The sequence below is a fragment of the Micropterus salmoides genome, unplaced genomic scaffold (genome assembly GCF_014851395.1).
Source record: "Micropterus salmoides isolate LMB-PRFRI ecotype aquatic unplaced genomic scaffold, ASM1485139v1 Ms_hic_scaffold_4, whole genome shotgun sequence".
Lineage (NCBI taxonomy): Eukaryota > Metazoa > Chordata > Actinopteri > Centrarchiformes > Centrarchidae > Micropterus > Micropterus salmoides.
This window is the reverse complement of record NW_024043372.1, coordinates 26,995,630-27,011,639: the sequence shown is the minus strand read 5'-3', so window position 1 is coordinate 27,011,639 and position 16,010 is coordinate 26,995,630. Positions and strand designations below refer to the sequence as shown.

Genomic DNA, 16,010 nt, shown 5'->3' with positions numbered 1-16,010 from the left:
AGACAGCGATGAATACAAAACTCTAAAGAAATTATGAGCCTACATTTTGATATTCAAAAAAGGTTTAATGTAGTGAACAACGGTGTGGATTTGTGCATTTTATATTGAATAAATCTGGAGCTACTCTAAATTCCTTTCTCCTCCCCAGAGAAGAAGGGGAGGGGTCAAAGTTGCTTTATCTAAGTGCTAGCCCGACCATAAAACTGGCACCTTTTTGATTCTGAAGCTGATAACGCAGGGCCTGACTGTTAAACTGACAAAGGAACACGAACCAGCCATTGGCATCTCCCTGAACAGCCTATCAAAACTGGCCCCCCACACATGTTTCCGTGGCAACTGACCGCATTCTTTGTTTTATTACCACATCAAAGGGATACTCCTTGTCTCACCTAGGTGTGACACAATCCAGGACAGCCGAACTTTGAATGGCCAAAGACTGCAGTCTCCAAAGACTCAAAGCATTTAATTAAGTTTAATTAAATCTTTAGTTACCTGATTACGTTTGCCTCTATTTGAGTAGTTATGTTAACTGTTGTTGCTATCTGTTGTTGATATTAGTGCTGAAAAGAAAGTTACTTGTGCAGTGTTTTTATTTTCAGCAAGACACTCCTTCATCTAATGTAATCCAAGCTTTCCTCATGTAACCTGAGCTCCCCCAAGTGGACGAAATAAGTATTACATGCCCTCGTCGGAAATGCCGTTAAATGTATAAATATCCTGACCAATAATGTGACAATTGTTTCCTGTTACCAAATGCGTAGAACAGTACAACCGTTCGACCACTGAGGTTCGATTGTGGAAAATATTTGATTATAAGACGTGCAAATAGATTTCTTTTTAGACATTAAGTTTAGAAAGGCAGTCCCTTGGGAAACCTGAGACGCCCCCTGGGGAACCACGGCCCAGGCAACAAAAAAGCGACACGCGACCTCTCGTGGTCTTCGCTGTTGGCTCTCTTCCGCTCTGCTCGGCCCTCTGGACGCTTCGGCACGCATCGGCGTGCCGCGCCAGGCAACGCCCTCAGTCGGCCAGCGAAACAGGCCTTTTGTTTCGCTTGAAGCTACACACCTGAAGTGCAGAGACATCGATCTGCCTTCAGATTGTTTTATTTCCTTTATTTCTTTTGTTTGTTAAAGTTCTCAGTCCGTTAAGTTACACTGGACTAATTCAGGAACGACTAAGTTCCATTTTAAGCCTTTTTCGTCGAGCCAACTTCACCGAGGTCAGACCAAGCCACGTGGTCTCGCCAGCTACAACGAAGGAAACCTGAAAACAGCCGAATTGCCAGATGGAGGAGGCGTTTTCAATCAGACACGGAGAACCCCGGAGAATCCCTAGCAAAAAGCCAGGATCGGGCAGCTAGCGTGGGACCCCTGCCAAAAGCAGGCTGTCGACAAGCAGTAACACTTAACACATGTTCTGTGATCAGATGTCCATTTTAACTCCTAAATTATAGCATTAGTTTACTTTCATTAGCTCTTCTATGCCGTATAAGTCAAATGCTTCCCACAACCGAACCTCCAGGCTCATTGTTCAGCACATGTTTATGTTCCCTGTATCCAACCATCTTTTTATCACCTTAGTTAGAGAATAAATTCACTGTAATATAATCAAGAGCTGTGTGTGTTGCCTATTTCTAGTTCCTGCCAAGAGAATTGACCCTTTAGATATGAGACTAACTGACTGATTTAAGATAATTGAGCGATTATTAACTAACTGATCACTAGTAATAATTGTATAATTATTAAAACTACCTAGAGGTCCGGAGACTTTAGGATTATAACAACTCCGGTGGTGCCCTGAAACGAGGAAAATTTTGATTTTATGAATATTAATTCATAATTGGGTATCAATTCTCATAAATTTATTAAATTGCATGACTAAAATTTAGGTCTGCTACATTAATATTTTTTATACTTTAGGTTGCATTTGTTTCTTATATTATGTAGACTGATAATGTACTGCCCCACGTTTAGCTAATTATAGTCCCATAACTCGTACCCTTATGATGGGGCAGCGATATTATAAACCTTTAACTTGCACTTCTTGCCTTTGGCAGCTGCAGCTGTGGTGCCTTTAGCCTGGATTATGTATTTAACTTATTATGTTAAAATTTGCTCTTCTTCTTTTTCTTCTTCTGCAAAAATTTTCCCTTTTACATGAATGTGCACATGACTTGGGCTGACATAGTTGAGTTGATAAAGAGCGTCATGTGACCACTTGTTGTTGTTTGGCTTAAGCTGATGATACACGGGGCAACTTTTAGAGCTATCATGCAGGGCAACGTTGCCGTCAATGGTAAAGAGTAAAGATTACTACCATAATCCCCTTCCCCCACCACTCCGCCACCTGCCCCGCACCACAGCTATCCATTCAAAACATAGTCGGACTTGCCACTAGCAACATTCCCCAGCAACATTGCTCAAAAAGTTGCCCCGTGTATCATCAGCTTTATAGTGAAGCCAGATACTAAGAACATATGTTGGGTATGTTGAGCGTGCTTTAAGCCCGTAGCACAAACATAAACACACACATGCTATGAATTTCTCACATTGCTCATATGTGACTCAGATCTGATTTTTTTTATTCCAGTGTGAACAGGCCAAGTCACATGGAATCTGATCTTTTCCAGTTCAGATTTGGGCCACTTTGGCTACGTGCAGACCTTAATGCTCAATTCCAATTTTTTTGTTTGACAGTTCACATTGTTGTTTAAATGTGGCCCATATCAGACTCAAGTGTTTGCTGTCATCAGACACTCAGTTTCAGGCCAAACTAAAAAATCAGATCTGGGAAAAAATGTATGGATAACGGATGTAAAGGTGCTGCACATCTACACTGGTGTTTTCACTTACTGTGGTTGATTAGAGCTCTACCCAGGTTCAAGTTGCAGCTAACCTGGGAGTTGTTGACCTTCTTCTCAAACAACACAGATATGTGGTTTAGATATTAAATGGGCAGGCAGTTGAACAGAACATGAACAGAAAACCTACTAAAACACAGGAGCTGTTAAGGTCCCGGGATTTATAAATTAATTAATGTATTACTGATGTGAATAGGTTCCACATGCACATTTAAAGAGGTTACTTCCCCAAACAAACTACACAAAAGAGGAAGGAAGACTAAATTATGCCTGCATGTGCGTTGACTCAGCAGGGATGATATTAAATGAGAAAAGTTGATCTACAGGAGAATGCATATTCGAAAACAATACAGAATGCCTGAGAGCCTTACTGAATTATATTCCATTATATTTTTATGTTTTGAAATGACACTTGCCACCTGAATTGTGTGTTCCCTTTAGATAAATGAAGACATTTTACATAAATTGATGCAGAAAAGGCAGGCATTGGTGCAGAAAATCTCACCAGAAAGCAGGAAATGAAGTGTTTAACTCTCAAACCCCCTCCTCCTGTGTCACCTCCATTGAAATGACACTTCAATCCAATTCATTAAAGTTAAACCTGCATCCTTGGTTATATCACCTGAGATCCTTTAGCACCATCAACTTCTTTGTGTCATTTTGCGGTACATTTCAGCATTACAACTGCTTCACCTTAACAGGTGCAGGATATTGATGAAAATGATAATCAAGCCAAGACTGTACAAGCCTGCACAGACAAGAGGTCTAATCAGAAACAGTAAGTGAAAACACCTGTGTGGGTTCAGCATGGAGAACTCACAGCATGGAGGTATTCTTTATTTCGACACTCAAAGGATCTATATGTACGTTTCAGCGGCCACTTGTGGTGCGCTTTTTAGATTGCAACCTGGTGTGAGCTTGTACGCATGCTCAAACTCATGAGCGAACAAAATCCAACTCATCAGGAAACAGGTTCACACAACATCCTAAAAACTCAGGTAAACTCCCACTGCAACTACAGTAATCTTTTTAATCAGCTTGAGGTTGAACTAATCCAGGCAGGCTGCATGATAACATTACTTTGACAGCATTCAGGCGACGTGATACATTGGCGTTAGCTCGCCTGCCTGCTTTTCAGTAACTAAAATATTTGTCTTTCATCGGAGGCTCAGCAATGTGAGCCAGAGATGGGGATTCAAGTTTGAGACTCGGACTCGAGTCACACAAGTCGCACACACAGTGACTTCAGACTTCACTTGAGACTCGTCCTCCAAAGACTTCAGACATGACTCGCACTCTAGGTGCAGGACCCTCCCCCCGTTACCTATAACCTGCCTATATAACAAATACTATGTATCTGCAGCTCGCAGCCACACGTGAAAGAGGACAACAAACACTGGCAGCTGCTGTGCCATTAATCATAAACTTTGGGCAGGGTTGGGAGGGTTACTTTAAAAATGTAATACAGTACAATTACCTATTACTTGTTTAAAAATGTAATCAGTAACGTAATCCAAGTACCACAAATAAAAGTAATGTAATCTGATTACTTTCAATTACTTTTGGATTACTTTGAAGCCAAATAGGCAAATGAAGAGGAGAGAGTATCAATGGTGTGTTTTCTTCACAGTGTATTTTTAGAGAAACATAAAACAAAATCTCCCATTTCCAAAATCCATGTATAAATGTTTTTTTATGATATGCTTTGCACTATGTCATCCCGATGGCAGTATCTGGCCCATCAATGACAAAAAATGTGTTTTGTAGGTATTCTTGATAATTGTTTGTAAAACCATTTTCAGATGTTAATGACTCATTCTGCAGTTTTCTCAATATGACACTGCTGAAGCATAGTGATTCTGGGGCCAGGCCACATTGCTTACTGTACAAAAACACATCTTTTTTTTTCACTGATTTTGGTACAGCTGGATTATATTTGATGGAGAAATTTTAGAAATATGGAGAAAATATTTTTCTAGTTTTCTGTCTGAATTCCCCCGGCTGCTCTGCCTTAACTCAGAGTTTCCTGATGGACAGATAACTTTACTTGTGGCTGAAGTTAGTTAAGAGCTAACTTAATTAGCTGCTGTTATTAGCTCAGTTTGCTGTTCAACCACTGAACAAATATAAAACATGAATAAAATGACTGTGTTCCTGTTGACTGCTCTGAATCTAATTAGTAAGCAGACTTTCAAGTCCTGCCATTAATTCGTCAATGTCTGAACTCTGTTTGCATTTTTTTCAAGTCTATCTTTCTACCAGTGTTAGAGAGTAAATGGTTAGATGTAATTTAGTTACATAATTTAATTACAAAATAAATCTGTTCTCTTACAGTTACTGGGAAAAATGTATAATTGAAGTTACTAACAGTTACTTATGAAAATGTTCATGTTACGTCTGAATATTTTCTGTAATAAGCTGTAACCTGTTTGCAGTGAATGTTAATAATTAACATTTAGGTTGATGTGAAAAATTTGAATACCACTCAAGATTTGGGTAAACCACAAAAATACTGAATGCAAGGCAAGAGAATAAATATACTACCGTGTACCTAATGCTTTGTCCAGTCAGTATGTATATATCTTGCACACAGTTTCATCTTTCTCCTTTTTTGCCCAAACAGACTTGGTTTATTAACACTGTTTGTACTGATTGTCCAATAAAATCTTCCATATTCCATTACCTGAATTAGTTAACTGAGTGTCTAGGTGGGGATTATTGATAAAGCAGGAGCCATACACACTCTTATTTTGATTGTTTATTTATGTTGTTAAATATTTGATAACTTTCTATGCTATGAGTACTTCCAGAGGAGGTTGAGGAAGCACAGGGTAGGGACGCTCAATACTGACATGTCGACGCTGTGTCAACATCCCGAAGCACAGACGTTTCAAAACACTGCTCCAAAGCTTGGTTCAAATCATCAATGTCACGTGACCATAGTGAAGCGAACCAAATTTTTCCAAGGCTGGGGATGTCAATTATGAAAAAAAAAAACGACTCAACCCCAAAACAGCTGAATATTTCTGAATAAAATTCTTGACATAACAAGTATGAGACATTGTTCCACTTTTCATTTATCATTCTTGAAACAACTTCAACTGTATTCAGTTACCGATTTTTAATTCATTACACCTCATCACTGCCAGCACTCATTAATAATTATTATTACACTAGGGCCTATATATTTCCTGCTGATTATCATTACACCTTTGTTAATAAGCTACTGTATAATACTGTAGATATCCACATTTATTATAATTTATTAGTCTATATTCTTAGATTTGTATACTTTATTATATTCTCTACTCACTAACTTCAGCTACCTATTATTTCTATTCCTTTTATGTCTTGCGTGTATCTGCAACAAAGACTTCAACCTCGGAGATAAATAAAGTATTCCGATTCTGAACATGAATAAGTTGTCTCTATGGGGTAGTGGTTAAGACATGTGCCTTTGGTGTGAGAGACCTGGGTTTGATTCCCACTGCGATACATGTGTCCCTGAGCAAGACACTTAACCCCTAGTTGCTCCCAAGGTGCGCCCTCTTACATAGCAATTATGATTCGCTTTTGAGAAAAGCGTCGGCTAAATGAGTGATTACTTATGAAACAACACAGATATGTTTTATTTAAACACACTTTTATTGTAATCCCCATCTGCTGTCTCTGACAATCTGAAAGCATTTGTGTGTTTGTTGTATGGTGATATCTCCGAAATCAGACAATTTGTAACAAATGTATCCTTCATCCATAAAGTTATAACCAAGCTCTGTCTCTACATCACAGTAACAACTTTATGTCCATTGACTGCCTGGAGGGTAGCCAGTGTTTGAAAGGGAGAGGAGAGACAGCAGACGGATGTCTTGTCACTGTGTGCTGAAGCTCAGTGTGTTTTTCTACCGGTGTTTTTGAGGGCATGTCTGACTAGCCGCTTGAGCATTATGACACGCAATTTGCTGTGTCATCCTTGCAGGTTAAAATCAACACTTTGACATAATACCGCTGGAACACAGTATGGTTCACGTTAGCTGGTCAAGCCTTTCTAATGTTGACAGTGTTTTCACCCAACCTCGATCTGATCTTAGCGGACTCCATCTTGTTAGCTGCAGTGTTGTTGCTATGTGTAAGGTACAATTTCAGCAGAGGAGAGGCTCGGGAGTGCGCGTGCATGAAACAGCGAATGCGTTTTCTGGAAAATCAGACCTGGAGTCTTCACATTGAAAAAGAAATACTGGCCGTCAGAGGTAACAGAAAAAATACAGGCAAGAGGCAAGAAAGGTGATTCATTTCATTAAAAAAAACTATATATATATACACTCACCTAAAGGATTATTAGGAACACCATACTAATACTGTGTTTGACCCCCTTTCACCTTCAGAACTGCCGTAATTCTACGTGGCATTGATTCAACAAGGTGCTGAAAGCATTCTTTAGAAATGTTGGCCCATATTGATAGGATAGCATCTTGCAGTTGGTGTAGATTTGTGGGATGCACATCCAGGACACGAAGCTCCCGTTCCACCACATCCCAAAGATGCTCTATTGGGTTGAGATCTGGTGACTGTGGGGGCCATTTTAGTACAGTGAACTCATTGTTATGTTCAAGAAACCAATTTGAAATGATCCGAGCTTTGTGACATGGTGCATTATCCTGCTGGAAGTAGCCATCAGAGGATGGGTACATGGTGGCCATAAAGGGATGGACACGGTCAGAAACAATGCTCAGGTAGGCTGTGGCATTTAAACGATGCCCAATTGGCACTAAGGGGCCTAAAGTGTGCCAAGAAAACATCCCCCACACCATTACACCACCACCAGCAGCCTGCACAGTGGTAACAAGGCATGATGGATCCATGTTCTCATTCTGTTTACGCCAAATTCTGCCTCTACCATCTGAATGTCTCAACAGAAATCGAGACTCATCAGACCAGGCAACATTTTTCCAGTCTTCAACTGTCCAATTTTGGTGAGCTCTTGCAAATCGTAGCCTCTTTTTCCTATTTGTAGTGGAGATGAGTGGTACCCGGTGGGGTCTTCTGCTGTTGTAGCCCATCCGCCTCAAGGTTGTGCGTGTTGTGGCTTCACAAATGCTTTGCTGCATACCTCGGTTGTAACGAGTGGTTATTTCAGTCAAAGTTGCTCTTCTATCAGCTTGAATCAGTCGGCCCATTCTCCTCTGACCTCTAGCATCAAAAAGGCATTTTCACCCACAGGACTGCCGCATACTGGATGTTTTTCCCTTTTCACACCATTCTTTGTAAACCCTAGAAATGGTTGTGCATGAAAATCCCAGTAACTGAGCAGATTGTGAAATACTCAGACCGGCCCGTCTGGCACCAACAACCATGCCACGCTCAAAATTGCTTAAATCACCTTTCTTTCCCATTCTGACATTCAGTTTGGAGTTCAGGAGATTGTCTTGACCAGGACCACACCCCTAAATGCATTGAAGCAACTGCCATGTGATTGGTTGATTAGATAATTGCATTAATGAGAAATTGAACAGGAGTTCCTAATAATCATTTAGGTGTGTATGTGTGTGTGTGTATATATATGTGTGTATATATATATGTGTATATATATATATATATATATATATATATATGTGTATATATATATATGTGTATATATATATATGTATATATGTGTATATGTATATATATAATGTGACAATAATGGGTCACTCAGAGCAATAAACCTACCAAAAATTATCATCCAAATCTGCAGCTCCCCACGGCTTTACGGGGCTAGTGAGTTTCATCTCATTGTCTTGGCCAACAAAATTACTGTTTTGGTTCACCACTCACTGCTCTCATAAATGGTGTCTCAGCCACAGAAGGCAGCTGTTGTCAGTGAAAAAGCTCTAAAAACCAAACAGCAGACAGCAACTAGCTAATGTACATAATGAAGCATTTAGCAGCTAAAGAGCCAGATATTCAACCTCAGTTAAAGTACATCACACACACTGAAAGAAATGTCCTCCATCCCTATCTAACTTTCTGTGTTTTGATTATGTACATTCTTCTTTCTGCACATGCTAACTTTACATTTACAGGTAGCCAAATACAGTAATTCCAGGAGATCCCATATTATGCTGTATGTGGATGATCTTCTGTTTAACAGAAATAGCTGCAGAGGTGTCTTGTATAAAGCACAACAGCAAACATTTGTTTTCTTTGCTGAATGTTTGCTCATGGTGGTGGCTAATTTATTATTCCACGATAAAACGTAATGTTTACTAACTTGAAAGCATGTAAACAGAGCCCCATCTTGTGAACACTTACGTGAAAATTGACATTCAGTTTACATTTTTGCAGGAAGGAAAAATATAGTTATGAAATAGTTATCATAACATTAGATGGCCATCGACTCACACTATAAATGTATTAGGGGTTTTGAAAATTGTAACATGATGCTCAGTAGCTGTCTTTCTCCTGGTAGTTCTACACCCACACAGACACACACACAAACACACACAAACACCTCGTTACAACCTGACAAAGACACTAAGTGATTTGACCCTTATCCACTCAACATGCAGCACACTGCTCATCAGTGTTCCCAATCGTGGCTGCTAATATTCACTGGTATCGATTGAGGTGTCAAGGTTTGTGGAAGGTGTAATGTTTATTGATCGTGGTGCTGTGCTCGGGTTAAGGGTAAGGTCAGTCTTTTCAATCACTCCTGAGGATTTCTTCCAGACCTGTAGAGGTGCCCCCCTCAATCAATGGCTCATTACTGTGCTTCTTCACGTAGCAGCAGCAGGGATAGAAAGAGTTTTAGAATATTTTACTGAGGTACAATTACTGTAACTAAATTACTATATTTACCCAAGTACAAGTAAAATTACTTGTGTAAAACTTTAGTGAGTAAAAAGTCAGTCATATGGCACTTGACAGCCTGTGCATACAGATTTTCAATTATACAACCACCTTTCTCAGTGTAGCTTTACTCGAAAAACCAGAAAAGAGGACAGAAGATAATTAAACAACAATGTTTGGTAAGAAATAAAAAGAACTATGAACACTGTGGCGGGTTCAACAAGCCACATTTACCCACATAAATTAAATAACTGGGCAATCTAGAATTACCAGCAGAATAAAAATCACCAAAGCTAACAACACAGTGATGAGCAAAACGCTATGTTACCTGACAGCACTGACAATCTCCTCTGTGCAATGACTTCAAACATCCATCTATCAGTGAGTTTGTTGTACTCACCTGTCTGAACGTCATTGAGTCAGTGAGTCTTATGCACTGTGAAGTCCTCCATAATGTGCTCTATTCAACTTCTCTGTTAGTTTATTCTCAAAGCATAATATAACCAGTCCACTCAGCCTCTCTGTCCCACGACGCTCCTCAAAGCTTTCAAACATTTTGAGCTGAATGAGTCTCTGCAGCCTCAACTGTCAATGGGTTTAACAGTCAAAAATATAAGAAAGGCCTCACTCACTGAAAGTAAACGTTCCTCAGTGAACTCAGAAGTCGCAGCTGGAGGATCCACCATGAGCATTTTAGCATTTAGCATAATTAGCCAGACCCAGTATGACATCTTGTGAAATATATAATGCATTTGTCTGCTCAAAACATTGTTGACGAAAGGTCATATATTTGATATGCTTTTTGCTTTATTTTGTGTATTCATTTGAGAATAAACTTAATATTCTCGATCATCTGGAAAAATAAAGAAAGTCACCAAAGACAAAACAGAATAATCCAGTGTAATAACTTTACTACGCTTCTGCAGAGCTGGTGCTCAGCTCTAAGGGAGTACATTACCTGTTTTCTGAGATATAGTGTCTGGCGCTGTTGACAGAGAAATGTTTTGACATAGAACAGTAAGACCAGTGACCCCCTTAGGACAAACTGCCTATAGACCATACTATCAGCTTCTCAGAAATATGGCCACTGCTTTTCATTCTCCTGCTCCCCGCTTTGTCCCTCGAGCGCAATGTTACAGATGTAACATTGCTCAATTACAGATACATGTTAATTACTGTCTCATATTCTGTATCAAGGGTGTCTAAATTGTCTAGACGCTCACAAGCATCAACAGTTACAGGAAAAAGATGCATCACCTGTAATTATTTTAATGATGATGTAGGTGGTTTTGTGTGAACATGAATGGTTACAACTTCTAAATTAGCCTTGCCAGAACAGTGCCTTGTATCATTATAATGCGTCAACTTGACTTCCTTTGGGACCAAATCCAACAATAAATGCTCACTGCCAACACTCTCGCCCTTAGGTGAAGACGAAAAAAGGATTGTTTTTGTTAACCTGCCAATAGAGACTTTGAGTGCACGAGGCACATTTAAAAATAAACCACTGTGTGCAGAAAAAATGCAGTTCAATCAACGCAGTACATTTTTACATGTGATAGAGGTCTAAGCATGAAAACATGCATTTCCCTTCCAAATTCAAACTGCAACTCCTAAACCTTCAAGGCCATTTCAGACTATCATTCCACCTGATTAAGAAGAATAAGGGTGCTATTAGTTTGAAAGAATATGTGTCACTGGTTCCTTGGCTTATTTCTCTATGTTGTTGGTGGAATAGTGCTTACTCTGTGTTTGTCCACCACTGTGTGGGCAGTATCCTGACTGCTTACAATGACAGTAGCCTACACACATGCCTGGCTCTGGATGTGAGTCTGTCAGCAACTCAGAAGGCTGCATGTCTTGTAAGCTAACTTGTATGCAAATCATGTTTTTTTTAATGTTTTCTGGGGGGGTTTGCAGTTGGTTTTTCAATTTAGCTTTCAGTCCACCTCATTGTTGAGACTCTATTTGATTTGTATATTGAAGTTCAGGATTTACCATCTTTGACATCTTTGTCAGAGATCCTGTGGCCTCTACCATGTCTTATTTTTTAGTAATGACATGGTTATAGTGGGGTAATAGTTTGATGATAAAGAGGTCATGTGAGGAAGTAAACAGACATGCAGTTTGTAAAACAGATGTCACACTACATTGTGCAAGTAGAAAATATTATCTTGAAGTGAAATAGAGGGGCGTACGAGTGACTTAGAACCATGCTTAGAACCTTGGGGGGGACGCAGAAATGCTAGGGGGGGTTCGGGGCTTGTTCCACCGCAACCCCACACACGATTTTTTTTTACATAAAGCACAAATGCTCATTTGTAATGAGTTTTGAAAACAAAATATACTTATCGGAGATCGTATTTGTTTTAATTCTCCGTTTCTAAACTAAAACAGAGTAGTGCAGATGGGGCCTTATTCTCTTATTCAGATGAACAAGCTTCAACTTCAACAAAAGCAAAGCTGCCATTCAGATAGTCCATTAGGACAGCGCACCACTCAGCACGTTCCTCTTTTCCTCACATTACCTGTCTCCCCCAGCTTCTGTTACTCTTTTAAAACTGAATGTGTTTGAACTGCAAGACCTATTGTTAATGGGATTAATTACTTTATTGCCAAGTTGTTTATCCAGTTTTTATGAAATCTCACAGAGTGGTAACATAATGAGCAATGCTTTGTGGAATTAAAAGCTTTATGAATCATGGTTTTGATATTTACTAGAAATGACAATGTAGAGATGACACACTGTAGATACATATCTCGTGGACTGCAAAACCCAGGAGGAAGTGAGTAGAGGAAAAGTGGCACAGCACTGCCCCCATGTGACATCTCAGCGTGAAAATGTCATCTTGTTGTTAAAGTAAATTCCTCCCTAAGTTTGAAGAAGCAGGCCCTGTTCTCTCTTGTCTTTAATTTATCAAAACAATAATGACAGTGAGAGGCAATCATTTTAGTTCTCAGATTTACTTTATTTAGATGTATTTGATGTGTTGCAACATTCATCAGTCATGTTGATAAAAAGACTTTAACAAAATAAATCTGGTTTCAACATAGTTTTATCTTGAAGGCAAAATAAGGCAAAACTAAGCAGGGAAATATCTGACAGGAAAAAGAACAAGCCAGAAGCCAATCAGTTCAAAGTTACTTGACTTCTTCTTCCACTTACTAATCAGTGCTCAAATGTAGGAGTGAATATGTCAACTGAAAACATCCTACCCTTGTCAGATACAGTACAAAAAGTCGAAGTTGTCAAGATAGAGATTTTCAAATGCTTTCCTTGCTTAGTTTTAAGGATCCATCAAAACTTTCTTTTTCCTGACCCTTTTCTTGTACATTAAGAAACAGTATAGTGTATCACCATGAAAGGGTACAGATCAAATTTAAGAGTGGAACAGGAAGAAGGACAGGTTATCTTTTTAATAGACTCTCCTGGAACTGGTGGTTGAGACTGTGGACTTGGTAAGAGCACTGCCATAACCACCACCATAGCTGAATCCCCCACTGGAGCTTGAGCTGGAGAATCCTAAAGCAGGAAAAAAACAAGCAGGCAAGTATTATCATTTATCCATCTGTCTATGTGGTCTGTTGGTTCAGGTATCACTTATGATGACAATGTTCAAACTTTGAAACTTACCACCACCTCCAGAGGTCTGCTGCACATGGATGGTTGCACTGGAGCCTCCACTGGCCAGTCTAATGGTGAAATAATGAAGAGTTACTGTTTAATTCAGACTTGAAGCTGATGCTGCAGCCATGAAACTACATTGAATATCCAAGTTTATCCCACCTGGTCTCCTCTCCTTCCAGCAGTTTCCTATAGGTGGCGATTTCGATGTCCAGAGCCAGCTTGACATTCATCAGCTCCTGGTATTCGCGCACCTGGCGGGCCATGTCCTGCTTGGCTCTCTGCAGAGCATCCTCCAGGTCCTTGATGCGGAGCTTGGCATCCTTCACTGCCAGCTCACCACGCTCCTCAGCTTCTGCAATCTGAGCCTCAAGGTTGGCCCTCTGTGGAAAATGATGTCACAGATGGTTTAATAACAGCAACATTTCTTGTACAATGCAGTGTGTTATAAGACATCATCCTTGAGAAAGTCTTGAAATATACCTGTCCCTTGACAGCCTCAATCTCATTCTGAAGACGGGAGATCATGCGGTTCAGCTCAGCAATCTCAGCCTTGGTTGTGCGCAGGTCATCACCATATTGTCCGGCAGAGCTCTGCATCTCCTCGAACTAAAATGAAAAATATGACAAGGTGCATCAACAACATGATCCAGAAGGTTGGGAGCGGTGTTGCAAGTGTATATAAAGACACAGGGGATAAAACTGGGCTTTGCCTTTTACTCACCTTCTGTTTGTACCAGGTCTCTGCTTCAGCCTTGCTGCGGTTGGCAATGTCCTCGTACTGAGCACGCACTTCAGCCACAATGGCGTCCATGTCCAAGTTACGGCTGTTGTCCATCTCCACGATGACAGAGGTGTCCTTGATCTGGCCCTGCAGCTCACGAAGCTCCTACAGAACCAGTAGTTGTTCAGTTAACTCTTGATGATCATCAGCTTTAACGCAAATGGTTATTATATTATTTGAAGTAGGTGGATTAAGACAATATAGATACATACAGCCTCATAGACGGCCCTGAGGAAGTTGATCTCATCCTGAAGAGCATCGGCCTTGGCTTCCAGCTCCACCTTGTTCATGTAGGCAGCATCAACATCCTGGAAAGCAAATGACATACAAACAGGAAGTGTTAAATATGGCCCCATTGTATCAAACCCTAGGATAAATTTGAAAATTGAAGGACCATCTTGATGTATTCGCACCTTCTTCAGGAACACAAATTCGTTCTCTGCAGCAGCACGTTTGGTGATTTCATCTTCATACCTATTTGAACACAAGGCAACTCTTTAGTACATCTACTCCATTTTCCACACTCACTATATCAGGTACATGTTACAATAATAATAATAAATTTTATTTATAATGCACTTTACATTTCAACAAAATCTCAAAGTGCTACAGTAGCAGGGGGTTAAAAATCGTTCCCAAAATATAACAAAGTCAACAAATAGCAATAAAACACCACAAAAATAAAATTAATATCCTAGGGTTTTTATAACTAGTGACCATGTCAAGAAAACACTCACTTTCTCTTGAAGTCCTCAACCAGACCCTGCATGTTCCTCAGCTCTCCCTCCAGCTTGCCCTTCTCATTGCCCAGCCCGTCAAGCTGTCTGCGCAGGTTGGCAATGTAGGCCTCAAACATGCCCTCGATGTTGGAGCGGGTGGTGGTCTGGTCCTGCAGGAGGCTCCATTTGGTCTCCAGCATCTTGTTCTGCTGCTCCAGGAAACGGACCTGTGGAGACACAAAACCAGGGAAGATTGTTTAAAAAGCATCTTTTATATATATTTAATGATGCATACCCATAACAACCAGGTGATAGATGCAATGTGCAAAAGACAGACTTTAGCATAGTCCACAAAGATCCCTATTTTCTCTGCCAGTCTCCCAGGTAAGGGATAGTTGAGTCACTGCAATATAATCCCCATCAACAGGGCTATAGGCCATGGCTGAGCCTGTAGACTCAGTTGCTGGTGTACAATTTGGTCACTCACTCAGACTTCGAGATTTTAATGAAATTTTCTAATCCCAGATTAGAGACAGATACAATTCACAGCTCTCTTGCTTTGTCTACTTTGTCAGTAACATGTTTGCATCTAATGAGCAGTGCTCAGCAGTTTCATTAAACATCTCATTAAGCAGACTGATGTTACCATACTATATACTATAAGTTCAAACATTCTAGTAATTTCTTTTCAATTACAGATTGAAGGAGAACAATAAGACACTTTACTTTTGACAGCTGCAAGAGGTAAATGTAGCCCAGGGAGATAAGATAATGAGGCCAACAGTCAATTGTACATCACAAAGTCACACAGAGCTCACAGGAACCAACCTTGTCGATGAAGGAAGCAAAGCGGTTGTTCAGGGTCTTGATCTGCTCCTTCTCCTGGGTGCGGACAGCCTGGATGGTGGGGTCAATCTCCAGGTTCAGGGGGGCCAGCAGGCTCTGGTTTACTTGGACAGCTGTGATCGGTGGGGGCACAAAACCGCCTGATGTTTGGCTAGAAGAAAAGCCATAACTAGAGCCAGAACCACCACCCATTGCAGACATACTAAAACTAGCACCAGCACTAGAGCCAACACCACCGTAACTGGTTCTTTTGACGGAGTAGCTGCTTCCTGGTCCTGCAAAAGTCCTCCTGGTGCTGCTGCCAGAGCTTGTGACAGAGTATGCTTTCCTCATTGTGTTTGCAGGTAA

At 40.3% G+C, this 16,010-nt stretch overlaps 1 protein-coding gene across 1 annotated transcript; it reads right to left on the bottom strand.

Moving 5' to 3' along the window:
- Positions 1–12,636: 12,636 nt before the first annotated feature.
- LOC119886861 (keratin, type II cytoskeletal 8-like) lies at positions 12,637–16,010 on the bottom strand. Its single transcript, XM_038697835.1, has 9 exons — positions 15,645–16,010; positions 14,835–15,043; positions 14,511–14,571; positions 14,310–14,405; positions 14,038–14,202; positions 13,797–13,922; positions 13,476–13,696; positions 13,323–13,381; positions 12,637–13,211 (listed from the first exon to the last, which is right to left on the bottom strand). Exons 1-9 carry the CDS (start codon positions 15,993–15,995, stop codon positions 13,105–13,107), a joined length of 1,395 nt encoding a protein of 464 aa, XP_038553763.1. The 5' UTR covers positions 15,996–16,010; the 3' UTR covers positions 12,637–13,104.